The sequence below is a fragment of the Cebus imitator genome, unplaced genomic scaffold (assembly GCF_001604975.1).
Source record: "Cebus imitator isolate Cc_AM_T3 unplaced genomic scaffold, Cebus_imitator-1.0 Scaffold38, whole genome shotgun sequence".
Lineage (NCBI taxonomy): Eukaryota > Metazoa > Chordata > Mammalia > Primates > Cebidae > Cebus > Cebus imitator.
The window spans coordinates 4188155-4215945 of record NW_016107353.1 but is presented as its reverse complement, the minus strand read 5'-3'; the positions used below and the strand labels follow the sequence as shown (position 1 = coordinate 4215945).

Here is a 27791-nt window from a genome sequence, read left to right as displayed (position 1 = left end):
CATGCCTCAAAACACAGAGTGGGACTTCCCCACTCATCCTGCTCTCCTACTGGGGCTACCTTACTACGTTTCTCCTTCCCTTTCCTTCACTCACCCAGGCAGGTGGGTCATCCAGCTCTGGTTTTGGGAAGGCGGGAGGTAAATTTGCAAGCAGTTTGCAAAAATCAGAATGCCTTGCTCGGGCACCACTCTGGATTCTAGACAAAATGAAGGAATGCTTAAAATAACCCATAATACTATTCAAATCCACTGTTTAGGACATAGCCTAGGTTTTTGAATAGTGGTAGAGATGGGGGAAAGGCAGTAGCCACTGAGATGGTGGGTTTGAAGCAAAAAAACAAAAAAACAAAAAACAAAAAAACCTTCTTTTTCCCTAAGTTCCAGGCCCCTTACATGGTTTTCAAAATGATGGGGGGGCGGGGGGAGCGCAGGGTGGTGGGAAGAAAATGGAAGGAATGGGAAAGCACCCCTTGGGTTCTTCCTTGAAATTAGGGCCCATTTAGGGGAAAGGCAGAAACCAGGACATGACCAATTCCCACCCCATTTCCCAGCACTCCTCACAGATCCCCACCCAGGCCTCACTGGTTGCTGAGCACACCCAGCTGAGAGCATTCCCCGACTGCAGACACACCCCAGGGAGAGCCACCAGAAACAGAAATGAAGGCCACATTTATTCCACTTCTTGAAGGTGCAGGCCTTGGATCTGCCTGGACTCACAGGCCTGTTGCCACTGGCTGGCTGCATGTCCCAGGACCAGCCAGAGCCTCAGGGAGTGACGGAGAGGGAAAGGGGGGCCCCATGGCACTGGCCCTGGCCCTGGCCACCCATTTTCTCAACTTCAGGCTCCGTCAGACCAAGCCTAGAAAGAACAGGAGGCTCTATGTTGCCTGGGGCTGCGAAGGGTGACCCTTGGAAATCACAGGGGAGCAGACTGCTATGTTCAACATGAAACGCTTGAAGAGGAAGGAAGATTGTGATGAGGTCTCCTGACCTAGTACCCTGGGGAATCCCCAGGAGGCCTCCTCTCCTGCTGGCTAGGGAGTGAAGTTCTACAAACCAGAGGGAGTGCGAGGGCGTATGAGAGCCTCTTCTCCCCATGGCCCAGCCAGGGGCACGGAGGAGCAATACCTGCGCCTGGATAAGACGGAAAGGTCAGCCCAGGCGGTGGCTGCCACGCTCCCCTGTGGGTCCTAACAGAGGTGGCCTGGTGCCCAATCTCAGCTGTGCCGCTTCCCAGGGAGAAAGGCAGTGGAAGGTAATGCTGGCAACATCCCGGCCAGCAGCCAGGAGGGAGGTAGGCTGATGTGATGGGACAGGATCTTGCCCTGGGTTGGTCTCACGGTGCTGGAGAGCAGTGTTCAAGTCATTCTAATGCTTCAGGATGCCTCACGTGCCCCATGGAGCTCAGACATCAGGAGCTGCTGGGACTTTACTTAGCCTACAAGGAAAAGGTACAGGCTAGCAGTGCCCACCTGCTGGAGAAGCCTGCAGACCGCACTCCAGGGCCCAGCACATTTAGCTTTCAAGAGCACTGAGCCATTCAAGTCCTCAGCTCTCCCCCTGTAGCACCCTCGTTCCCTGCCAAGAACCCACTGGCTCTCACCTCTGACTATAGATTAGAATCTCTTGGAAAGCTTATAAAAATCCTAACCCCAAGCTGCACACAAGAGTCTCTGGGGCAAGACCCAGCCATCTGTACTTTTAAAAGGTCCCCGGTGATTCCAATGTCCAGCCAAGGTTTAGGAGGAGGGGAAAGGAGTTTCAATAGGTTCATTTGGCTCTTTGGCTACAGCTTTGAATAAGAAAGTGAAAATTCACTAAAATAAAGTTTTGAACTATCTGTAAGTAGATTACATATCACAGCAAGAACAATTTATGTTGGCACTAAAATTAGAACTTCCGGACCAAGAGGGCTGTTTCGGAAAATCTATCCAAGAAGCTGTCAAATGTCCTCTTTATGGGTGTTTAAGAGGATGAGTTCTCTTGCTGGAACAGGACAGGAAGGAGCTGCCTCCCTTACCCAAGGACCCTCTGAAACTCTGGGGACAGACCACAAACTCTGCTCCTGGTTTCTCTACCGCCTGGCCCCACTGCTAGTGTCTTAGATGAGAGTGGCCCCTGGAGAAGAAGTAACATTTACTGAGCCCTTCCCTCCACACCCCACTACCCACAAGCACCTTGCATATCTCATTTTATTCAATCCCTATGTCAACACCATGAGGTAGAAACCATGACTCCTGTCTCGCAGGGGAAGGAACTGAAGCTCGGAGTGGAACACATCTCCCAGGGTCATGCAGCTGGTAAGACGCAGGGTCAGGATCGAAATCCTGTAGGGATCTCTGCTGATTCTACCTTGTCCTTGGTTCCCAGATAGGAAAATGACAGACACGAGGATGACAGGGGGAGTGGGAGATGCGTGCACGTGTGTACATGTCTGTAAACAGGGCTCCTGGTCTTCAGGGCAAGCAAGGGCCTTTCTTTATCCTGAGATTATCTCTTGGGTGGTAACATGAGCTTTAAAAAGTGGGGTTACTAGATGGCAGGGCTTTTTTTTTCCACTTCAAATGTGCCTACTTGGTTATGTGAACAGCTAGTAACTCCATGGTTTTCCAGTTTTCTTTTTCTTTCTTTTCTTTTTTTTTTGAGGTGGAGTCCCTCTCTGTCACCCAGGCTGGAGTGCAGTGAAGCGATCAACCTCTGCCTCCTGGGTTCAAGCAATTCTCCTGCCTCAGCCTCCTGAGTAGCTGGGATTACAGGCATGCGCCACCACACCCAGCTAATTTTTGTATTTTTAGTAGAGATGGGGTTTCACCATGTTGATCAGGCTGGTCTCAAACTCCTGACCTCATGATCCACTCACTTCGGCCTCTTAAAGTGCTGGGATTACAGGTGTGGGCCACTGCACCCAGCCTCCAATTTTCTTTTATAACTTTTACTGGTATGCAAAATCCCAAAGTCTGAACCCTGCTGTGTTCCCACACCAACCTCTCACAACCCCTGAGCACCCCAAGGAGGGGAGTCGAATCAGGAGATGATCCTGCAGCTGGGGCTGGCCCATGAGCATTGGCAGGAGGGACGGGAGCCCCACAAGGCCAGAGAAACACCGGCCTTGGGCATCCCACCCAAGCTGTGTGTGCTGTGGCTTCCTGGGGTAGGACATGGGGATGAAAACAGCACCAACCCTGAAGATGGCTGTGGTTCAAGGAGACGGTCTGGGGCAGCTTGGACACAGAGTCCACATGGAGTACAGAGCTGGACACAGGCACAAACGCCATGCCTCCAAGGCCCCCAGCTCCCCGACAGCATGGGGACTCACACTTTAAAACCTCGAAGTGAACCCTACACCTCCTGAGGATGTCAGCTCACTTGTGGACAAAGGGCTGCTTGGAAAATGGACATGCACCATCACACCGGCATGGGCAGGCTTGGGGAGTTTCCGCCCCCAGGCAAGGGGAGCTTGAACACCCAGCGCTGCCGCACACAAGGTGAAAGCGCCTTACCGTTCGATGATGCGGTTGTTGTCCAGGAGATCAGACGCCAGCAGCTTCATCCCCTCGCAGAGCTCCTGCATGCTGCCAAGGCAGAGGCAGCGGAAGCGGCTGAGGCTGGAGGTCGCCCTGCCTGGACCCCTTTCCTGGGAGGCCCATCCTCCTCTGCAGCCCCACCGAAGCAGCCTCTTTATTCTTGTTTGTTTATTTGGGATGGAGTCTTGTTCCCTCACCCAGGCTGGAGTGCAGTAGTGCCATCTTGGCTCACTGTAACCTCTGCGTCTCGGGTTCAAGCAATTCTCGTGCCCAGCCTCCCGAGTAGCTGAGATTGTAGGCGCACACCACCATACCCGGCTAATTTTTTGTATTTGTTGTAGAGATGGGTTTCATCATATTTGCCAGGTTGGTCTCAAACTTCTGGCCTCAAGCTGGTCCACCCACCTTGGCCTCCCAAAGTGCTGGGATTACAGGTGTGAGCCACCGCACCTGGCCAGTCTCTTTATTCTTGCCTCCTAGGCCTAGCATGAGGCAAAACTCCTCAGGCTCTAACCTCAGCCTGCTCCCCGAAACCCCCTTCCACACAGATACACACCCCCTTTCTCCCCAGCACTTACTGGAGAAGCAGGTCCTTTGGTGTAGGGCTGGGATGAGGAGATATGGGAGGTGAGGAGGCCAGAGCCCCCTTTGCTCGGTCCTGAAGGAGCTGGTGAGATAGCTCTTCCAGGATCTGCTGGGAAGCCATGCTTTGGTCAGCAAGTAGCAGCCACATTTCATGTGGCTGGGTAGGGGAGTGCCGAGGAGGGGAAGACATGGGTAACAAGCGCCCCGGCCTGCATCCCCAGAGCACCTGGAATTCTGCCATGCCCACCTTGCTGAGACTCTCCTGGACCCCCTGGGCTTCTGTGTTACAGGCGGCCACAGAACAGCCGACCAGGCGCAGGTGGTTCCTGGTCTCGTGCACCACCCTAGAGAGCAGACAGAGACTTAGAATCACAGCAGGACTCAGCCCACTCCCAGGGTTCGCCTAGGACGTCGGGTCTGCACACGGACACAGGTGGGTTCTGGGTATTTTCCTCCCTCGCTGCATCTGCCCTGCCAGCTGTGTCCTCCACGCTTGCCCACCCCACTGCAATAATGCAGATACACACGTCTGCCTGAGGCCAGGAGGGACCCTTGAGAGCCACAGTGGGGAGCACCAACATCACGCATGTGGCTGGGGCTGGGTGACGCACGCCAGCTCTGGTGAGTGTGGCGCCAGTCAGGCTGTAGAGAGGCAGCCCACACCAGGGCTCTCCGTGTGGGGAACTGCCCACAGTCTCATTTCCAGTGTGGATTCTCTTCTGTCTCTACGTGGAGGGAAGGAGCAGGAACATTTTCCCCAAGGCCCAGAGCTGTTCAACCAGGGGCTGGTACTCAGCCCTGGCCACACATGAGAATCACCTGCAGGAGCTGTAAAACCCCGATCTCCAAGCCCACTCCAGAGCAATGACACCAGGATTTGTGGTGGGTTGGAGTAGGAGAGGCAGGCATCAGTGTCCTCGCATGAGGGTGGGGGAGTGCCAGGTCTCAGCCCCATAATAAGCTGAGGCCCCACAGGCCTCGGAACGTGGCAGCACATGGGAAACTGTCCTCTCTTCTCAGGAGGGTCAGATGTTCACACAGGCAAATCACAGAGGGTGGGCCTGATCTGAGAAGGCAGAACCCGAAACTCCTGAAGGGGACACTGTGACAGAGGGTTCTATGTAAGGGTCACTGCCACAGTCCTTATCCTGGGGGGCTTGTGTTCTCCGAAAGAGATTTCTCAACACAACTAGGTGGATGGTGGAAAGAATCCAGATTTGATTTGATTTTACCCTCAAAAGCCCTGAGGAATCCAGATAGTAGAGGCAGACAGAGCCACATATGAATCTTGGGTCTGCCGCTGACTAGCCGTGTGATAGTGTGAGAGAGGCCTGTTCTCAGAGCCTCAGTTTCCTCATCTAGGAAATAGGGTGATGATATCTCCTGCATAGGGCGTGTTTTGTGGGATTAAAACTAAGGTATAGAAATCTCCCAGCCAACTGCCTTGTCCACCCAGGGACACAAAACCACTCATCTGCTCACACCCATTCACTCACTCCTCCCTCTCCCTTAGGGTCCCACAAAGCCATGAGTCCTCTGAAACTTCAAAGTGCCAGGCCAGGCCCTGGGCTCCATGAGCTCAGGAGGGGCTGTTACCTCATCCTCTTGCCATGCGTGACTAGGGATGCTTGATACTTCTGCACGCACTCCTCCTGGAACACCTGCAGGAGCCTTTTGGCTAAATGACTGAAATTCACCCTAGAACAACAGGGACCAAGGTACAGATGCGCAGCCAGAACCACCTGTGCACCAGCCCACCATCCCTTGGTCTCCGTCACCACCTGGTCATAAGTGCCCAGCCCTGCATCCACAACAGGGCTATGTCTCTGGGAAACGAGGAAGGACGGTCACACACTTGGATTGTGAAGGCCGAGGTGGCCAGCAAAGCCCACATCAGCAGGGACACATGGGAGATGCACAGCGGGTCCTCAAGAAACACACACGTGCTCAAGCTTAGTCCTCAGGAAATGGGAGGAAGGCGAGGCAGCCATGGAAAGAAGGTAGGGGTGTGTGTGTGTGAGTGTGAGTGAGTGTGAGAGAGATAGAGAGAGAGAGAGAGAGAGAGATCAGCATACTTGTAGAACTGGGGGAGTGAGTTCCCAGATAACCATTAAATCAAGGAGGGCCTCCTGGACGTGAGAGTGTCCGGAAGCATGGGGGACAAAGGAGCAGGGGGAGGCTCGGGGAAGGTTCAGGCAGAGGTCGGAAGCAGGAAGTGGTAAGTGGTCAATCAGTACAATTTGAGAAAAAAGCCCGGCAAACAGCCTCGTGCATACCAGAAATAAATCCAGTTACATCAAGATTGCATCTGAGAAGCCTCCCTCCGACTAAGCTATGCACACTCCCTCCGCTGCCCCGATAACCTGTTAGCCCCAACTCTGCTCAGCTGCAGGCTGCTCAGGGCCCTTCACCACCTCTCCTCTGGCCCTGAGGATCGCTCTGCCCTTCGGGCACCCACCCTCCTGCCCACCCGCCTGCCGGCAGACAGGCCACTCACTTATCCAGCTTGTGAATCTGCTCCTCGTTGTAGCCGAGCCCTGGAGGAAACAGACAGGACGGATGTCACCTATTCAGTCAGTGAAACAGTGCTGCAAGGGCCTGGAGAGACTTACAAAGACGGACAGCCCAGGCTGCTTCCCAGGGAACTCATGGCCCAGGAGAGCTAGGGCAGAAGAGGAAAGCCAGCACCCAAGTTGCTGATTAGGACGAGGCCCCGGCCTCAAGAAGCTGTGGGGAAACTGCGTGAGGGCCCCCAGGGAAGGCAGCCTGCAGTGCAGGGCCAGGGTTGGGGGTGGGGGATGCTTAGGGGGCTTGGAAGGAAGCTTGCTCAGTCATAGCCCCTTATCCAGCACCCTCCCAGAGTGACTGATGCCTGCAGGTGGTCCCATCCCTGAGTACTCATGGTCTCTGCTTGCAACGAGCTACAGAAACCAGGCCGCCAACTTTTACCTACCCCCTCTGCCCAGCCGCTTTAGCCAGAAACGCTGAGGTTTTCATGGCCTTGGCTGCGTCCTGAAGGGCCCTTAGGCTCGTGTACTAGAGAGATGCTGCCCCCTCCTGGTCTTTGCAGGAATGGGCCTCTAGCGTGGCGGCAGTCCCAAGGTGAAACGATGCTGGTTCACTTTGTGAGCCTCCCCATTCCACTCCCCTAATGGCAGAAGCCCCCTCCTGGGCCCTGTACCCGGCCAGCTGAGAGCATGTGTGCAGTCCGAGGGGCCTGGGACAAACCTCAACCCTTCCTCCTGTTGGCAGGTGGCGCTAGGCGAGTGATTTCACCTGGCTGAGCCTGTCTCCTCAACCGTCACGGGTGCCACCTGGGAGTCCCGTGAGGCTCAAGCAAGGCAGTGCCCTGAAGACCACTAGGCATTTTAAAAGATGGTATCTTTCAACACACAGGGTTTTAACAGTTAGGGGTTCACTTTTAATTTTAATAAAGGACTCTGAAAGACCAACAGAAGGAAAACTCATTTGAGGCTGTAAAATGGGATGGTTAAGAGCAGCTGGACCTAGATGACTTGGGCTACTTAACCTTTCTGTGTCTTGGTTTTCTCATCTATAAAATGGGGAGGGTAACGATGCCTAGAGGTGTCATGTTCGAGACAGGGTCTGGCTCTGTTGCCCTGGCTGGAGTCCTGCCATTGTGCCATCTCAGCTCACTGCAGCCTCAAACTCCCAGCTCCCAGGCTCAGGGGATCCTCCCACCTCAGCATCCCAAGGGACTACAGTTGCGTGCCCACGTCCAGCTGGTTTTGTCTATTCTTTGTAGAGGCAGGTATTGCTATGTTGCCCAGGCTGGTCTTGAATTCCTGGGCCCCAGTGGTCCTCTAGCTTCAGCTTTCCAAAGTGCTGGGATTACAGGCATGAGCCACTACACCCAGCCTCACATACGTATGCATATGTATGTGTGTGTGTGTGTGTGTGTGTGTACTCACACACACACATGTTTATAACACATCTCTATTGGGAAACTAAATTTCTGCCAAAAAGCAATATAAAACAATAAAGCAGGCTGGATGTGGTGGCTCACTCCTGTAATCCCAGCACTTTGGGAGGCTGAGGCAGGCAGATCACCTGAGGTTAGGAGTTCAAGACCAGCCTGACCAACATGGAGAAACCCCATCTTTACTACAAATACAAAATTAGCCAGGCAAGGTGGTGCATGCCTGTAATCCCAGCTACCTGGGAGGCTGAGGCTGGAGAATCGCTTAAACCCTGGAGGCAGAGGTTGTGGTGAGCCAGGATTGCACCATTGTACTCCAGCCTGGGCAACAAGAGTGAGATTCTGTCTAAAAAACATAAGTAAAGTAAAAAATAAAAGAATGCAATGGGAAAGCATCCTGTAGTCCTAGCTAGTCAGGAGGCTGAGGTGGGAGGGTGGCTTGAGCCCAGGAGGTTGAGGTGACAGTGAGCAGTAGTGATCATGCCATTGTACTCCAGCCTGGGCAACAGAGAAAGGCCCTGTCTCAAATATATATATTAGCATGTAATCATTATGAAAAGATTTCTAAGGAAATAACTGATGTATTTATGTGTATATATACACATGGGATTTTGAAGACACCACACAAAAAGAACACAAAGTATTTCTTTAGGGATTTTGTTTATATTGATTACATGCTAAAATGACACTGGATATATTGGGTTGAAAAACACATTAAAATTAGTTCCACTTGTTTCCTTCTACTTTTTAAAAATTGGCTGCTAGAAGACTTAGAATTACCTGGGTGGCTGGCATTCTATTTCTAGTGGACAGTGGTTTTTAGATAATCCCAGGGAGAGAAGAGAATTTAGCAAACAAGCCCAAGACCTTCAGTCTATGGATTAGGAAATGCTTGGGGCCTGGGAGGGGAGAGGGAGGTTTGGTTCCTGGTGTGTTTGTTCTTCAACCTGAGAGTCAACCAGGGCCTCCACAGTCTCGCTCCAGCCCCTCACCGGCCCTCCCTGGTCCCACCCTTGCACTACCCCACAATGGCAGTCACTTTGGCGAAGCAGCTTCTCACCCCCAAGCCCCTGCCACAGTGTCCTTGTGAGAATGAAGGGATCATGCTGCCAAAATCCCTGGCCCGGTGACTCAAAATGGCACTTCTCCTGATTTACCCCCTTTTCCTCAGGACACCATGGTTAGGGACACTCTATACTTTAAAGTACCCTGCTGACATGAGGAATCTCTTTCTAGGGCAACCTATTCTAGAGCACCCAGGCCCCAGCCCACTGCATCCCCCACTCATGTGATCCAAGCCTCTCATGTGGCACCAGGCAGGTGTGTAAAGGTTTCACATCCCCCACTGGCCTGCAGGCAGCTTGCAGACACGGGCCCTGCCCTGGACCAGCTGAGCAGAACCATCCACTTAGCGGGCCTCCAGCAATACCAGCTGGAGTAGCAATGACCAACCAGAGAAAAGGAAGAAAGAAGGGAGACAGAGGAGAGAGTAAGGGCATCCTGCCCTCCCGGGCTCACCTGGCCTCATCCTAGACTTCTTGAACTGTTTGTAGATGAGGTTCATCTTGTCCAAACAGCACTGAATCTGTTGGATGCTGTGGGCAAGGGACGGAGAGAAGGTGTTGGAAGAATCTAACAGCACAGAGCAAAGGGGAGGGGTGGCAGTGGAATAGGGGAGGAGCTGTCTCCCTGCAGGAGGAGCCTCACTGCCACAATGGTGGGGGATCACTCTGGGAGTGGAGGTGACTGTTTTGTCTCCAGGTTTATTTGAGACCTCCTTGCCGTCAGCCAGCCATCTCTCATTCTCATGGCTTACTCTCCCTCTCTCACACACACATGCACTCACAGCATGAGTTAAGCAAGAGATAAGAGAGACAGGAAGCCAAGCAGGACAGGCAACAGGTACACGGCCTTTACTACACGAGAAGCTGTGACACTAGGCCCTGGGAAGGAGCCTAGGCCCCTGAAACCTAAGAGCGTGTCTGGCCGTGACAGCTGGGGATGGAGAGCAGCTGAAATCTCTCTCTGGTCATCTGGAAAAAGCAGAAGAGTATAGCTTCTTGGTTTACCCAATGCCTGGCACACAGCAGAAACTTAACATAAATAATGAATCAATAATCCTTGTTGAAAACAAGAATGAATCAACAGGCTTGGTCCTGCCCGGAGGCAGGGGAAAGGGGAGATGGTCTCCCAAGGACCTTCTCCATCTGGGGTTGAAGGTCATTATTACTTCTTCCTTCCCCTTTTCAGGCTGGATACAAATGCTCTGTTTGAGAAGTCAGGAGTGTGGTGTGTGGGGAAAGTTCTTCCTCACCCGCAGGCCTATGTGGCTCCACTTCTTCCCTGCAGCACCTCCAAGTGACTCCATCTCTGCTACTTTTGGAGCTGTGCTCTGAACAGACCACAAGCTTGTTCCAGGGCTCTGCCAGCTGAAGGAGCCTGCCCCGCCAGGAACATGCAGGTGGAAGACGAGGTAGCTGGGATGGGGCCTCAGATCCACTGCCTTCATCCAAAAGGACGGGGCCTCGGATCCTCAGCCTTCATCCAAAATGACGGGGCCTCGGATCCTCAGCCTTCATCCAAAGGACGGAGCCTCGGATTCTCAGCCTTCATCCAAAAGGCTTGGGGCCAAATGCGCTCCAAATTCAGAGTTGTCTTCTGATATCAGAAAGGCATCTGGTACGCACACAGTGTGTTGTAGAATGCCCCGAGCAGGGCATCAGCTTCTAATCAAACACATTCCCGTCTCCAAAGAACCACAAGAACATTCCCCCTAAGTGGGATAAAGTCTACAAAAAGCCTCATTCGGTTTAGGTCAGGTTTTATGGCCAAAACAGTTAAGAAAAACTCCTGTGGTGTTCAGAGCTGTTTGAATTTAGAATTGAGGGAATGGGGTGATGGTTGCAGATAGGCCCAGATTATAGCAGGCACCAAAGAGAATGGGAGGAGGTCCGCTCTGGGCACCACCCTCTCCCTGGTCAGAGGTGGCAAGGGAGGCAGCAACTCCACACGGTCAGCTGGGGGTGGGTGGGGCTTTTTGTGTCTGTTAAAAGGGTGAGTGGCGCTTTAAAGGTTGTGAATCCCTGACTAGTGTAGGCCAAGAACATCAGCTCTGGAGGTGGACAGACCTGACCTGATGCCACCTCTGTCACTTGTCTTTTACTGGCTGTGACTTGGGTAAGTTAACCTCACTGACTCAGCTTCCTCTACTATAAAAAGGGCTTTAGCAGCTGGGTTTGGTGGCTCATGCCTGTAATCCCAGCACTTTGGGAGGCTGAGGCAGGCAGATCATGAGGTCAGGAGTTCAAGACCAGCCTAACCAACATGGTGAAACCCTGTCTCTACTAAAAAAATAAATAAATAAAGAATTGCCCAGGCGTGGTGGTACACACCTGTAATTCCAGCTACTCGGGAGGTTGAGGCACAGAATTGCTTGAACCCGGGAGGCAGAGATGGCACTGAGCCGAGATCGCGCCACTGCACTCCAGCCTGGGCGACGGCGAGCCTCCGTCTCAAAGAAGAAAATAAAAACAGCCAATTTTATAAAAGGGCATTATCGTAGCACTATTATTGCTTTCAGGGTTCAACGAGATGCTGTACGAGAGGACCTACCCAAGGGACCGACACAGGGAAAGGGAGCTAAACTCTTGTTTCATTTGGAATTGTTGCATCTGCTATGATTCCCAAGGCGTTCCTCAAACTCCCAGATGAGGGCAGGACCCCAGATCCTTTTCTCCTGGCTGGTGTCTGGGGCGGTGGCGTTGGTGGGGAGGTTCATTGCAGGATCTCCCTCCATGCCCCCATGCCCTTGCACTCTTGCCAAGAGAAAGGAGAATGCTGGCTGATGTCTATAAAGGCTACTGGACCTTTTGAGCTGCACGCTCCCCCACTCCCACCCCACAAAGAAGGAAAATCCCACAGACCTTCTTTCCTCATGTACCTGATCCCAGCTCTTCACCAGCTCCCGGCGCAGGCTGCTCAGGCTCTCCTGGGTCTCCATGATATTTTGGGAACATCTGGAGAGGACCTCAGCTAGCTGTGGGGCAAAAAAGCAGACCTCCATGGAGTCTTCAGCCTGGGCACTGATGGGCAGGCTGGCTGGACCACAGGCCCCAGCTCTGATCCTGTTAAGCCCTTGCCCTCCAGCCTCACTCACAGTCCGCAGCCTGGACCTCAGTTCTGCGGCCGCCTTCAGTTCCTGGATCTCAGGTGTTCCAGCCACGCTGCTGAACCTTGAGAGAAGCAAGGAGAAAAGCCACATTTGGGGCTTAGGAACAGCCAAGGTGGGAGGCAGCGAGCTCTGTGGGCACCAGCTGGGCATAGCATCTGCAGGACAGCCTTGCTGGCTCTCCGGGTCTCTGGGGAGTTTTGTGTTTGGGACAGAGGCACCGTCCTGAAGAGGGCCTCACTCACCCAAAGTTGTGACATGGTTGAGCAATGCAAAGAATAAAGGTTGAGGCAGATTGTAACACCTTGAGTCCATGAAAATTCATGGGCCCATGATGCAAGGATGCTATTAATGATCTCCTTACCAGGAAAATTTGTAACTAAAGGGAAAGAATTAAGTTTCTGTCCAGTAGAAACTGTATTTCTTGATAACCAATAGCTTTCTGATGAGGGAAAAGGTATCTTTGGTAGACTACTAGGCAATGATGTGTCAGAGGTGAGAGCATTAACGTCCTGCAGCCCACTGAAACTGTTCCCCAGGGCACAGCGTTACTAGCAATGATGAATGACAAAGGCGTGGCCATTTGCACGGTGACAAGGCCACAGCACTCTGCTTCTTCCTTCTACAGGGAAAATACAACTGTACACTAAAGGACTCAGGCCGCCACTAGCCAATGGTTATGTCAACATACAGTACCCGGCATCATCTGGAATGTATTCTCGCAAAAAATGTTTGGCTGGAATCCATCTAGCCTGTGCCCTCCCAGTTTAGGCCTGGCACAGTGGTTCACGCCTGTAATCCCAGCACTTTGGGAGGCAAAAGTGGGAGGATTGCTTGAGGCCAGGAGTTTGAGATCAGCCTGGGCAACATAGTGAGACCCTGTCTCTACAAAAATAATAATAAAATAAAAGAAAGTAAAAAACAAAAGCATGGCCATGGTAGCTCACGCCAGTAATCCCAGCACTTTGGAAGGCCAGGGTGGGAGGATCACTTGAGGCCAGGTGTTCAAGACCAGTCTGGTCAACATAGAGACCCAGTCTTGAAAAAAGAGAAAAGAAAGAAAGTAAAATACGAAAAAAATTTTTAAAACCTCCCAGTTTCCAGGAAATGCTGATAAAGAAGGACAAGACAAACAACTTCAAGGGGAAACTCTAGATGAGTCCAAAAGGTGGGACAGTGGATGTGATCCCAAAACAGGTCATAAACAGCAGCTACACTACAATTTTATGCTGGTTTTGTTTATTCATAGTAGAAAAATATCTAGAAGGATGTGTACTCCTAAGGTGTGATAACCTATAGCTGGGTCGTAGGATACGGGATTTTAATTTTCTTATTTTTGCTTATCTGTTTTCTAACTTTCTACCATTAGCATCCACTTTTTCAGTAACAATCACGATGCTTTACAAGCATCCTGTGTGTTTTGGCTTGAGAATGGGGGAGCAGGGGAGGAAAGAGGGGCCGGGCAAGGAGAGAATCAGGAATGAACTGCAGGCTTCTTGAAGAAGGGGCGCTGCCGCCTTGCTCCTCCTGCATCTCCAGAGCCCAGCCGCTTGCTCAGCACACAGTAGTTCTGCGGTGCACGGATGCTGAAGGCATTACTGAGTGCACAGATGGATTTTAAGGCATGGGTTTTTTTTTTTTGTTTGTTTTTTTTTTGAGATGGAGTCCTGCTCTGTCACCAGGCTGGAGTGCAATGGCACAAACTCAGCTCACTGCAACCTCCATCTCTAGGGTTCAAGTGATTCTCCTGCTTCAGCCTCCTGAGCAGCTGGGACTACAGGCGTGTGTCACTATGCCTGGCTAGTCTTTGTATTTTTTTAGTAGAGCTGGGGTTTCACCAATTTAGGATGGTCTCGATCTCTTGACCTCAGCCTCCCAAAGTGCTGGGATTGCAGGCGTGAGCCACCACTCCCAGCTGGCATGGGATACTTGACAGCAGAAGAGGGTGAGGCTGACCCAGCCCATCTCCACAGGGAGTCAAGAGACCTGGGTCAAGTCCTAGCGCTGGCAGCCACCCCTGCTATCTGCATGATACTGGATTAGTCCTTTAGCTCGCCAGGCCTCAGGCTCTTCATCTATAAAACGAGGAGACAGATTTCCTTCCTGCGACCTAATAAGTTGTTCACAGGGATCAAAAGGGACCTCAGAGAGAAAGTCTTGCCCGGAAAGCAAGTCTTGCCTGCAAAGTCTTGCCTGGCGGTGGGGCTGGGGAAAGCCCTAGGATCCCTGAAGCCAGTCCTGGCTACCTGAGCAGGGCCTCCAGATGGCAGCAGCTGCCAAGGAGGGCCAGGGAGCTTTGGGACAAAGGCAGAAGTTGCTCTGCCAAGGGAGCGGTCCTGGGGAGCCTGAGGCAGGAGGAGCACACTGGGGCAGAGGCGAGTCACCAGGTGGGGCAAAGGTGCTGGCCTCCTCCAGTGTGACATTCAGATCATGGAAATACCTGGTCCCACTGGGGGTAGAGCTAGTGTCTTCAGACCTTAGGAGAATCTACAGGTCTAAGGATGTCCCGGGAAGAATGGGATTGCAACATGTGGGAGCTGGGAGGCCTCCAAGATCATCCAACCCTCTGGTTTTGAAAGCGGTGGTTCACGCCTGTAATCCCAGCACTTTGGGAGGCTGAGGTGGGTGGATCACGAGGTCAAGAGATCGAGACCTTCCTGGTCAACATGGTGAAACCCCGTCTCTACTAAAAATACGAAAATTAGCTGGGCATGGTGGTGCGCGCCTGTAATCCCAGCTACTTGGGAGGCTGAGGCAGGAGAAATGCTTGAACCCAGGAGGCGGAGGTTGCTGTGAGCCAAGGTCGTGCCATTGCACTCCAGCCTGGGTAACAAGAGCGAAACTCCGTCTCAAAAAAAAAAAAAAAAAAAAAAAAAAAAAAAAAAAAAAAAAAAAGAAAGAAAGAAAGAAAATGAAGATACAGAGACCCAGGTAGGGGAAGGTAACAACAGACTGGAGTAACACCCGTACGAAGAGAAGAGGCCGCGTGTGCCCTCTGGCTCGCCTGCTCTCAACTCTTTTTGCTTCCCATCCTCCTCCTTGATAGGAGGCTGAAATAGGCTTCAAAGCAGCCACTTGCCTGACCCGAGCTCTCCAGACACACCATGGAGGCCACTTTGGAGGAGGCTGCAGAGCCAGAACGGGAACAGCAGCCAGCAAACGCCAGGATGCCAGGACGCCAGACCCGGGCCAGCACGCCACTCCACCTGCCCCATGCATGTCCATCCTGGGCAAGTGGGCAGACAGACACCCAGAAAGCTTTCTCAAACACATCTTTCCAGATCAAGAGTCCACAATGCCTCCCTATTGTTTGTTTTATTGGGGTCCAACCGCCCTCTAGCTGGACCCCTCCAGGGCCTCTATGCATTCTTCCCTCCCCTCCTTACCCCCTCCTCTGTCCCCTCTGACTTCGCTCTGGGATATCTGCCATCATGACTGTGGCTTCAGTAAGCCTCCCCAGCACCCTCTCCTTCCCCCATGAACAGAGCCCTAATCTTCTCTGTCTCTGCACAGACCTTCCTGCCTGAGGTAGTCTCCTTCCTTCTGGCCTTAAAACCTCATCTTTCAGGAAGGCCTCCGTGGTTGCTTCTATCCAAATCTAGTCTCCCCTTCCCCAACAATCCAGTCGGCCCTCACATGTCCAGGAAGGGCTAGCTGCTCCAGAGGAAGCATGGGCCTCTCTGTATGACACGATGCCACATCTATCCTGGAACGCCCTCTGCCCTGGACAGAGCCCTGCTCAAAGGTGAGTCACTTGCAGTTCTGCTGACTGCACCCCGCTCTCTGTCACCGTTTGACAGGAGCTCAGCCTGGATGGAGACTCCATCCCGGTCATCTGGAAACGCTCCGTTTCCCCCTCCCTGCTCCTCCACCTCCAAGGGGCCCTATCATCTGCATTGCTGCTGCCAAGCAGGAGGCGCATGGGGCTGCATGAGTCAACACACAGCTGGGAAACTCCCTGGAGCTCCCTGAGGACAAGGGCTGGGGGATGGTGGGAGGATGGGGGCCTTCAGGCATATGGGCAGGCTCTGATCCTCTGTCCCCAGAGACTCCTGCTACCAGTGGCATCTCTAGGCTGTGGAGCTCCCACTCCTCACCTGCCTCAGCTGTACCATGGCTTCATGCCTTCCAGGATTTGGGGTGCTATGCCCACTTCTCAGCCATGCTCTGGCCAATGAAGTCTTCCCACATTCCCCATCTCCAGATGCTTCCACTTGGCTTCCTCCTCCCCACTCTCTCTCCTTTTCCAACCCATCCTCCCTAATATGCCTGGAATGGAGGGAGTGGGGTTCCAAGGATTGGGGCAGGGAACCCAAGGAAGGCAAGGGCAAATGGAAGACTCAGAGGAAGCAGGAGATGGGGCGGGAGAATACTGGGTCTCCATTCCCGATTACATGCAGGGACTGTGCGTGGGTGTGAGTCCTTCCCCTTGAGTTCTGCTGGCACTTGGCATAGGGTGATTATTCTAAATCATTCAGAGAAGGATTTGGCAGGATGCAAGCCCCTTCCTGGAAAAGGGCAGCCACCTTGGCACCTGGAGAGTCCGTGCCTCCAGGGGCCCCTTCTCCTGCAGGTGAGGGACTGGGTTTGGTGGGAGCCATTGCTGTTATTTGGTGAGTGGGGAGAAGGGATAGGGTGGGAGTGCCCTGTATTCTTGTAGGGCAGAGAAGGCAGGAGCTCTGGGTTGGGGAGGAGAGGTGCATTGTTGGAAGTACCGAGAGTGAGGAGCAGACAGAGCAGCGTTGAGAGGTCCCGGCTGGCCTGGGCCAGACACCCACCTCTCAGTGCCCAGGCTGCTGCCAAGGAAGAGGAGGGATGTCCTCGCCACCTCCAGAGTCCGCCTGCATGTGGCCTGGAGCACCTCCCTGTCCAAGGGGAGACTGAGTCAGAGCTGCTTTGATCAGGGGACTCAGAGCACCATGCATGCAGGCAGAGTCCCAGGGTGCCCGCCTCCCCTCCTGCCTGCCGCCCCCTCCTGCCCACCTCTCACTCTGTGCCTGGCCCTGATGGTACTCACAAGACCCGGTGCAGCCCCTGCAACATCAGCTCCTGCCAGTCCAGCAGGGCCCGCGCCAGCCTCAGGGCCTGGTAGCCGGCGCCCAACATGCCCTAAAACAGAGGTGTACAGGACCAGGTCCCACACCTTCGGCCCCTGGGCCACGCCCCTCCCTGCCACCTGGGGGCTGCCCCTCACCTTGGCTGTGTTGTAATCCGCCTGCAGGTCCACTTTGGGGACGAACTTGGGGACATCCAGAGCAGCTGCAAACAAAGACCCTGTCTGAGGGACCTGCCTCTGTGGTGCTGGGTGGACTCAGAGCCCATCTTTCATTATTTCCAGCTCACATTCACCCCTCACTGCCCATCTCCCACCTCAGGCTTCGCAACTCACCCTGAACCCCCAGCCTTGCAAGCCTCAGCCACACTTAAGGTTGTGATCCCTCACTGCCACCTGGTGGCCACTTTTGAGAACTACATCCTAATGGCCACGGGCTAAAAATGGACTAAACCACCCTCTTGCCCACAGGTTTTGAGGTTAATACCTCTTCCTAGCCTCAGAGAAGGAGGATAAAATTGGCATTCTTCAAATGAGAAGAAATGACACTTTTATGAGAATTTAGGGAAAGGCCACAGCTCTGGACCCCTGACCCCCTTCCCTTCTTTCCAGGAGCTCAGACTTGGGCTTCTTACAACATAAACTGCCTAAGACTTCCCCACAAATCAGAGATTATGGAAACTATATTAAATCCAGATCTCTCTGTTTCCACTGGAGTTCTTTCCACAGCTCTGAGGATGCTGGGAAGCCCCAGGGAGGTCAAGCCACCAGCCCACGTCACGTGGCATCTCAGAGGCATCTGCAGAATTGATTAGAACCCACATCCGCCTCCTGCTCCCTGTAGCCCCAAAGAAACACCCACAAGGAAAAGTAACCCATGCCCTGGATTGCAAACCCCTGTCTCTCGGAGAAAAATGCTGGGAGGAGGATGATCCAGCCCAGGTGGTTCTACTCACGGTCCCTGAAGGCCAGACCCTTGGGGATGGCTGTGCTGAAGAGGGTCAGAGGGCTGCTTGCTGTCGTGTGGGCAATGTGCTGTGCTGAGATGCTGGGCTCGAGGACACAGAGGTGACCCTCAAAGAGGTACTCCTGGTGCCGGGGGGCCACGCTGGTCTGCTTATGCACAGCCTCCTGGAAAATGGCTATCCTAGACACAGCGGTGGTGGGGGCAGAGAGCAGGGGGTGTCAGCAGGCAGGAAGAGGGGCCAGGGTAGTCTAAGCCCCAGCTAAGTGTTGCCCATAGACAGGGCTCTGTTTTGCAGATGGAGGGATGGAGGTGATTTTCTCACTTATTAAAGGTGGAGAGACCAAGGGGAGAGGTTGTGAACTCTCATCTTATAGTGGATGGAGACAGCATGGAAACAGGTCCCAGGAGTCCCAATACCCAGCCTCTGGCTCTGCGCCTCTTCCTGTCACACTGACACTAAAATTTACTTAGTTCCACAAAATTCTTCAGAAATCAGGGGTTCTATGAGCAGTACATTTAGGAAATGTATGGCCAACATACACCACGCACACACTTCTCAGATGTGTAATGCATATTAGCATTAGAGAAGGTACTGACTCTCTGAAGTACGTGCAAGAAAACCTGTTTAGCTTTAACTTTGTAGAACTAGTCTCTTTCCAGACTACGTTTGGACCCAGAAGTGTTCCTATGTACACACGCCTCAGAATGTACTGTGGGAGATGCTGCTTTGGACAGGCACCGCTGCTTGGGAAGAGAAGGTTCTCACTGCTTCCCTCCCTTGCCCCTGCTTACGTGTTGTGGGCATGGATGTAGATGTGATGCAGGACTGCCTGGGACAGGGAGAAGACATGGACGACAACTCTCTGCAGGATGTCACTGGTCTCCGCAAAGAACTGGTCGAAGCCCCAGCACTTGGCCTGCTCCACCTCCAGGATGTTGGCCAGGATGGGTACCAGCTGGCTCTGCAGCCCCCTGCCCTCCCAGGACATGGAGACTGTCAGGGGTCGAGCCTAGACTTGTCCTCCATAAGCAGGCAATAGGGGCATTCTAAGAGAATGTCCTGAAGAGCTAGGGCCAAGGCGGTGGGGCAAGGTGGGTTGAGGAAGAGCTGGAAGAACTCGTTCCAGCATCCAGATGGGAAGGTGCTGTACCCAAGCCCGCGGCATGCCTGGGACCTGCTGGAACAGACCTCAGAAAGTCCTGACTCAGCAGAGAGAAGTGATACTCAGCCCAGACTCCAGCATCACCCACCCAGCAGGGTCCCACTCACAGTGACAGCTGGCAGGTGATGGGGAGGGTGTAGCTCCACTCCAGGGGGCCGTTCTCCCGCCTCTGAGTGCCAGCGATGGCCCCGGCCGGCTTCTCTGTGGTGATCCGGTACCTGGAGGAGCAAGCCTGGGTCAGCGGGATCCCAGCCGTCACACTCAGGCGCGACACACTCAGCACACAGGCTCAAGTCACCCAACCACCCCAAGGTAGCCCGAGAGACGGAGTGCAAGCCACCTGGCTCCCAGCTGTGACAGCACCTTGCCTTGGCATTCATCCCAGAGCCCTTTGCTTCAGGTAGAGACACCTGTGCCCTGTCCACTGCTTCTCCCCCGCTATGCTTCCCCCAGCCTGGCCAGCCTCCACGCCTCTGCCCAAGCTGTGTGTGGACCCAGTATCCTCTCCTCCTCGTTCTCTCCCTCCAAGCGTCCAGCTTCCCTGACAGCCCCCGTCCACACTGGTCCCCTTCCCCTTTTGCAGGCCTGATATAGGTCCCACACAGCGGGACCCCTGGGCTGAGTGGGGGCGCAGCAACGTTCCTGCTACACCGGCTGACCCCTCCTCTGCTCTGGGCGGTGTGCTCAGAGGGAGCCGCTAGGGCCTCCAGCCACTGGCTACTTCCCTGTCAGACAACAGGAAACCGTGGAGAGATCTTGGACCTGGGAACAGGAAGTGGCCACCTTTACCCCTGGCAGGCTCTGCCACTTTGGGCAAGTGGCTCTTCGAGCCTCAGTTGAGAAGAGGAGAGCAGTAGGTGAGCAGAGGACTACAGCAAAGCACTGATCAAATATGGGGAGTATTGGCAGACTCCCATTAGCCTGGGCAGAGCTCAGCTGCTTGTTTGATCCAATTAACAAAAAAAAAGATTTACAAAGAGCCCGGGCGGGGGTGGACCAGAGGAGGGCTGTGGACTGTGAGGGGGCCAGGAGACACAGCAGGGACCGGCGGGGAAGGGCCAGGTGACCGCCAATCCACCCCACTTCCCCGCCCTGCGACTGACGTACATGATCTCCTTGTTCCGACGTGGCCCACCAAAGGGGATGAAGGGCAGGCTGCCTGTGGCTGCATGGTACAGGGTCACGCCAATGCTCCAGAGATCCACAGTCACCCCGAACGCTTTTTGCTGGGGCTTTCGAAGCACCGCCCGCTCATACATGTCCGGGTGCTGCCAGAGAGAACCAGAACGCGGTCATGGAGGGGGAGGGCTGGCAAGGGCCTGAGACTGGTCACACCTCCTTCCACCACCTGCAGGTGAAAACAGAACTGTTCAAATCCTTCTCCTTTGTCATCTTAAAAACAGGTGTTGCGTTCACCCTCCCCAGAGCGTTTCCATCTGCCCACCCTGTGTCCTGGGGAAGGTGGGACCTACACGCCCCGTCCTCCCCAGTGTCCGGCAAGGAGCTAACTGCACAAGGCCGGGAGGCCTGGCCAGGCTGCAGCCTCACCTTTTCCATTGTAGAGAACAGAATGCGTTCTTCCGGTTGGGGCACAGGGGAGAGACATAACCCTGTTGGGAGCAGGAGGTGGCCAGGCCCTCACATGGGGGCTCTGAGGGGTTCACAAGGCAAGGGGAGCCCTCAGCGTGGGGCAGCGTGTCCCCAGCAGCTCACCCACCAGGTACTCCTCAGTCCCATAGACCGAGACGAACTTCTCATCATCGTCCAGCTCCCGGGCGGCCCCGAAGTCAGTCAGCTTGTAGATGCTCTGCCCCTCCTCCCCCATGAGCCGCATGATGTTCCCAGGCTTGATGTCCCGATGCACGATGCCATTCTCCCGCAGGTGGTTCATGCCGGCCACTGGGGACAGACGAGGGGCCACTAGCTGGCTCTGGCTGGGGACAGTCTAGTGCCTGAGGCTCATCTTGGTGGGAAGGCTGTCCTTTCATTTAGAGAGACAGGAGGTCCCGTGGGCTGACGGAGCCATGGGACGAGCAGAAGGGCAGAGATGGGCATGTGGCTGAGGAGGGCGTTCGAAGGTCACTAGGGTATGGAGGTGCCATCTGGATTCTCTAGGAAACCGAGAGGGATGGTGGCTCTGCCTCCCCAAGGGCGGCACCCCTCTTTGTATTACCTCTTTTTATTATGTATTTAATTGTGGTAAAATATGCATAACCAAATTTCCCATTTCAACCAACGTTAAGTGTACAGCTCGGTGGTGCTAAGCACAGCCATGCTGCCGTGTGACCATCACACCATCCATCTTAGAACTTTTCTCATTCTCCACGTTCTTTTTTTTTTTTTTTGACAGAGTCTCACTCTGTCACCTAGGCTGGAGTACAGTGGCGTGATCTTGGCTCACTGCAACTTCTGCCTCCCAGGTTCAATCCATTCTCATGCCTCAGCTTACCAAGTAGCTAGGACTACAGGCATGCACCACCACGCCTGGCTAAGTTTTGTATTTTTTTAGTAGAGACAGGGTTTTACCACATTGGCTGGGCTGGTCTCAAAACCCCGACTTCAAATGATCCGCCCACCTTGGCCTCCCAAAGTTCTGGGATTACAGGCGTGAGCCACTGCACCTGGCCTCATTCTCCAAAATTGAAACCGTGCTCATTAAACAACTCTCCATTCTTCTCTGCCCCCAGCCCCCGGCAACCACCATTGTACTTTCTGTCTCTGTGAATGCATGAGCGGAATCATACAGTATTTGTCCTTCTGTGTCTGGCTTTTTTCACTTAGCACAATGTCATCAAGGTCCGTCCATGTTGTGGCAGGTGTCAGAATTTCTTTCCTCTGAAGACTGAGTAATATTCTGTTTTAGGTTCCTCCCACCTTTTTTTTTTTTTTTTTTTTTTACACAGTTAGGCTATTTCCACCTTTTGGCTATTGCAAATAATGCTGCTATGAACACTGTGTTCTTTTTTAAGTTGAATTTTTAAGTTGGAATTTTAAATGGAATGATTATCAGGAGTCAGACGCCTGGGTCCTGCCCATCAGCGTCTGTCCCAGGCCTGTTGCTGGTCTAGGGAGGAGGCGGGGAAGGGAGGGGCTCACCCACACAGCGCAGCACCACCAGGAACTCATCCTCCGGAAGCCCGAAGGCATTCTCGGGGCTCTCCAGCACGCTCAGCAGGCTCCCACTGGAGCAGTACTCCATCACCAGCACCTTCTGCCGGCCGCCCCCCTGTGGTGGGACAGAGAGGGGCTCGGGAGGACGGCACTTCTCCTCCCCACTCACTAGGAAGTGGCTCAGCCTGGAGCCCAAAGCCCCCATTCTCCAGGTTCCAGCTTCCGGCCTGGCCTTCCCTCCATGGCCTCATAGTGATACCACACACCTGAATACACAGTCACCGCTTCCAAGAAGCCCTCTCTGCTTAGGTACTGATTCTGTCCCTCATTTCATTCCCGTGCACTGCCTCCAGCCCCTTGCATTCTTTGCTTCCTTCTGCAGCCTGCCTGCTCTGCCTGACCTGCTGATGAGCATGGGACCAAGTCTCTGCTATTGTGTGGCCTGACACTCCTCAGACCGTAAGGGTAAGGACAAGACCATCCTCTGACCAAGCACCAGACCCACCGTCTCCTCCACTGCGAAGAGCCTGACGATGTTCTGGTGGTTCAGCTTCCGCAGGACCTCAAACTCCCTCACCTGCACCTCGCGGGGCCGCAGGTAGCTGACGGTGTTGAAGACCTTCACAGCAACCAGCTCCCCGGATTTCTGCCATTGGGGAGGGAGCAGTGGGAGATAGCAGGGGTATTAGGGCAAGCCCCGCTCCCGCAGGACAGCAGCCACTCTCTCCTGGGCCCCCATTCAGCCTCTCTGGCCAGCCCAACCTCAGAGATGAACCTGGTTGGATGGGGGCGGCTCCCACCCACACCTCCTTTCCCTCTCAAGGGGTAGACAGTCCAGCACTGGGAGGTGACAAGAGCCTGGCAACCTTACCTCCTGCAGGGGACGGCTTGTTGTTATTATTACAATTGCTATTGACAATCACCAAGGGCAGCTAGCACTCCTTGGGGAAGCTAGCAGCAGGGAAGGGATTGGAACCTGGTGTGTCTGGCCCCCACCCTTAAGTAAGGCAGAGTGGATAGCATCTCATATATTCCCACAGGATAAATCCAAACAAGGCTTAATTATCCCCTCTGCTAGTCCTAGATCCCATTTGCTGTTACCTCCCGCAGATGTGTGTCTTGTGACTTCATCTTTCTCTTCCCCCAACTCGTGCCTGACAGAGGCATCCTCTTAGGGAGCCATTTGCAGCTCCCCATCCCTCTGCTCAAACCCACCATGTGAGTGTGCTGCACAACGCCCAGAGGTCCCTGTCCCACCGCCCTTGAGGCCCACGGGGGGCTGACTGAGCCAGTTTCCGAGGTGTAGGGGGCCAAGACTGGGCTGGGCAGGGCCTGGCCAGGGCTGCTCCCTACCTTGTTGCGGGCCTTGTACACACTGGCAGTGGCCCCCTGCCCCAGCAGGTCATCTGTGTGCCACAGGTAATTGGCGGTGCTCTGCATCTCCTGCCCTGGGCTGGCTGGTCACCTTCCGCCTGGAAAAAGAGCATGCTGGGGGCCCCGGATTCCATTTCTGGCGTGGGGTGGCCACAGGTGGCCTGACTGTAACTGTCCCCCAAGACCACCCTAAGAAGGGCTCCATGTGGCCATTCCACACGCAAGGGAGCGGGGGATGTGTGAAGCACGGAAAGGTTAAGTAACTTCCCTATAAGGACACACAGCACAAGCGAGCCCCCGCTGAGCCCTCAGCCCACAGCTGCACCTGTTCCACCTAAGGGGCCTGGCCTTCTGCCTGTCCTGGCTCCCCAGGTTCCCTCGGAGCCCCTCCCCAGGCAGGTCATTCTGCAGAGACAAACCTCTTGTCTTTGTCACCTCTCCCTAGCACTTAGGTTTCTGGAGTTCTGGCATCCAGTCTTGCGATTGTCCCAGAAAGCAGAAACAGTATAGAAGGAAGGGCCCCAGGGCAGGCAGCATCTCTCACACCACCACAAATCTCCAGGATTGCAACATGAGCCTGGAACCACTCCCCCAGCCCCCACGGGGCCTGCCTGCCAGGCCCACCACTTCCTGCTGCTGTGAGCTGACAGCGGGGCCAGTGCTGCTCCAAGAGGGACAGGGTTGCTTCAGAGAGTGTGTGTGTGTGTGTGTGTGTGTGTGTGTATTCGTGTGTGCGTGTTCATTTGTGTGTGCGTGCGTGTGCATGTGTTGGGGATTAGGGAGGAAGGTGTGGGTGTGGGTGTGAGTGTGTGTGTGTGTGTGTTGGGCATAGGGAGGAAGGTGTGTGTGTGTGTGTGTGTGTGTGTGCGCATGTGTATGTTGGGGTTAGGGAGGAAGGTGTGTGTGTGCGTGTGTGTGTGTGTGTGTGTTGGGGTAGGGAGGAAGGTGTGGGTGTGTGTGTTGGGGGTAGGAAGGTGTGTGTGGGGAGTGTGCATGTGTGAGTGTGCATGTGTGTGTGCGTGTCTGTGTGCTGTGGGGAGGAAGGTGTGGGTGTGAGGGTGTGTGCGAGTGTGTGTGCACACATGTGTGTGACTGTGTGTGTTGGGGAGGTGGGGATGTGTGTGTGTGTGCGTGTGTGTGTGCATAAGTGTGTGTACGCGTGTGTGTGCCTGTGTGTGTGTTGGGGAGGAAGGTGTGGGTGTGGGTGTGTGTGTGTGTGTGTGTGCATACGTGTGTGTGCGCCTGTGTGCGTGTGTGTTGGGGAGAAAGGTGTGGGTGTGGGGGTGTGCGTGAGAGCAGGGTATCGGGGAGGGAACTTCATCACTCGGCCGTTGGGAGAGGCTGAACCCCCTGCAGCTCTGCTTCCCATCTTTGTCCTCATCTTTTCTCCAAACGCTGATTCTCCTACAGCAATTAGTATCAGAAAGTGTAGCCTCAGAAGTTACACTCAATTTCTCTCTGAAAAAGAAGGCCAGGGTTGGCCTTTTTGGGATACTTGGGGACAGAAGCATTAGAAGGGCCGCCATCCTTTAAAAACTTTTTTTTTTTTTGAGATAAGGTCTCTCCATGTCACCCAGGCTGGAGTGCAGTGGTGCAATCATGGCTCACTGCAACCTCCATCCCCTGGGCTCAAGCAATCCTCCCAGCTCAGTCTCCTCAATAGCTAGGACCATCAGCATGTGTAACCACACCTGGCTGGTTTTTGTATTTTTTGTAGAGATGAGATGGGTTTTTGCCATGTTGCCCAGGCTGGTCTTGAACTCCTGAGCTCAAGCCATCTGCCCACACTGGCCTCCCCAAAAAAGTGCTGGGGTTACAGGTGTGGGCCACCATGCCCAGCCACTTAAGTACTTTTAAATAATGCTAGACTAGAAAAGGTGTCTTCTTGTTCTAACATTCTATAGACCTATAACAACCTACAAGGGTTCTCAAACTGAGGGTTGCCATGCCTGGAATCCTACGTTCCTTCACTGTGAATATTTACTTAGTGTAATCTTTTTTTTTCTTTCTTTTTTGAGACAGAGTCTCTCTCTGTCACCCAATCTAGGGTGCAGTGGTGTGATTTTGCCTTGCTGCAACCTCTGCCTCCCAGGTTCAAGTGATTCTCCTGCCTCAGCCTCCTGAGTAGCTGGGACTACAAGCACGTGCCACCACACCCAGCTAATTTTTGTATTTTTAGTAGAGACAGGGTTTCACCATGTTAGCCAGGCTGGTCTCCATCTCCTGACCTTGTGATCCTCCCACCTCTGCCTCCCAAAGCTCTGGGATTACATGGGTGAGCCACCGCGCCCAGCCTGTGTAATCTTTTAAAAAAATGCAAATCAACAAGAAAAAAGAAACGAATTTTTAAAATCCTTGAGAATGTCAGTTCACTGATCCAGAGGCCCCTTGAAGAGATTGCTGGTCAACTCTGAGTTTCAGGCCAAGTCGGAGTGTATCTTACACAGAAGCAAATGAGGTACTGAGAGGCTTCCAAAAGCTCAGCGTGAAAGAGCGGGTCAGGTTTTCCCCTCCAAGGCTGGATCCAGCCAGCAGGGCTGGGGGCTGGGGGCCGGGGCTGAAGCAGAGCACGCTGAAATCAAGTCAAGGCCAAGGGCTCTGATACTGGGGTGAGGAACAGCTGAAGACTCTGGGGTAATAGGCAGTGAGGTGCAAAGGGCAGAGTCCCAGACAGGCGGTGTGCCCCTGGGTTCTGTGCCTGCGAGCTCTGGTTGTGGCACATCTGGCTCAACTCTGCACGCTTGGCAGATCCTCCCAGCACCACCCGGTGCACCTGGTGCATAGAAGGGCTCAGTGGCCCTCAGCGGGTGGTTGGATGAATGAGCAGTGGATAGTGAAGCATGTGAGCTGCCACCGACCCACACACTCCTCCCCTCCCTCCTCAGGGCTCTGCTGTGGCCAAATGCACTTACCCCACACTTTGAGCCGCCCTGAGTCAGGCAAAGGCTCTTCCTGGCGAGCGTGTGTTGTGTTTTCTGTCTGTGGCACGTCCAGGCGCAGAGCTACACCGGAAAGAGGAGGGCGGATGAGAGGCGCCCCTCAGTGCAGCTGCTTCTCAGCCTCCATCAAAGGCCACTGGCCCTAGCCCTTTAACCCTTTCCTGTTTATCACTTCCCCCACAGGGCTGGGGTTTTCCAGCTCTATCCCCCAACTGTTCAGGGAGACTTTCCCGGTATCTCCTACTCCTGAGACTCTGGCCAGGGAGAAGGATCCTGGGAAAGGTGAGGCAGGCGTGGGGAGCTGATCACTGGCTTCGGGTGTTGGTAAGCGGAGCCCAGGGAGGGCTTGTGGTTGGCCCACGGTGGCTCACCTCTATGCCACACACAACCCTCTATATGAGAGCACTGCTGCCAACCTGCCCACACCCCTGTGCCCGGCTGAGCTGTCCTACAGCTGCCCCTTGCTTGCCCTCCTCATTCCACCCCGCCCCCTCCACGCGCTGCACACTCACCCCATCTCCACTGCAAGGGATGCAGGCTTGTGGGACCGGGTGGCACCCCCAGAGCTTTCAGGGCTTGCTGTCATTCATGGGCAGTATTCTTAGCCTCCTGGTGGCCAAGGGCCCCTAGGACCCACAGACAGGCCAGTCGTGATGGCCTGTGCCACCGCAGCAGCTGGGACTAGTGGGTTTCTTCCCTGCCTCCCTGTGGCGGTGGAAAACCAAGCTCAGCCCTGAGTCCTGGCTCTCGGCTCTCTCATACTTCCTGATTTCCGTCTCTTGCTCTCTCTTTCTCTCTTAAAGAGACAGAGGCAACTCAGTGCAGCCACCACCTCAGCAGAAGGAGAAAGAGGATGCACTGAGCTCCCAAGTGTAGGTGATAGGACCAGCGTCTGAGCCACAGAGAAGCCAGGAACTGGGGCCCTTCTGGTAATTGTGGTGGGCAGCTGGGTGCTGTTTTGGCATCT

General features: G+C 54.1%; 1 protein-coding gene across 1 annotated transcript; it reads right to left on the bottom strand.

Annotated features, from left to right (window-relative positions):
- Positions 1-649: 649 nt before the first annotated feature.
- IKBKE (inhibitor of nuclear factor kappa B kinase subunit epsilon) lies at positions 650-27791 on the bottom strand. The gene is made up of 22 exons (XM_017525250.2): positions 27337-27791; positions 26798-26887; positions 23865-23983; positions 23017-23157; positions 22497-22626; positions 21118-21299; positions 20508-20668; positions 19508-19618; positions 19030-19209; positions 18227-18417; positions 17412-17476; positions 17235-17326; positions 16996-17082; positions 12206-12281; positions 11973-12085; positions 9568-9644; positions 6607-6646; positions 5706-5807; positions 4357-4453; positions 4103-4215; positions 3501-3572; positions 650-1438 (listed from the first exon to the last, which is right to left on the bottom strand). Exons 3-22 carry the CDS (start codon positions 23949-23951, stop codon positions 1405-1407), a joined length of 2151 nt encoding a protein of 716 aa, XP_017380739.1. The 5' UTR covers positions 23952-23983; positions 26798-26887; positions 27337-27791; the 3' UTR covers positions 650-1404.

Coding starts and splice junctions, on each gene's coding strand:
- IKBKE (XM_017525250.2), bottom strand. CDS start 23,951: ATGCAGAGCACCGCCAATTACCTGTGGCACACAGATGACCTGCTGGGG. Junction 5,808..6,606: donor CAGATTCACAAGCTGGATAA/GTGAGTGGCCTG, acceptor CTGTTGTTCTAG/GGTGAATTTCAGTCATTTAG. Junction 4,454..5,705: donor ACGCATGGCAAGAGGATGAG/GTAACAGCCCCT, acceptor TCTGCTCTCTAG/GGTGGTGCACGAGACCAGGA.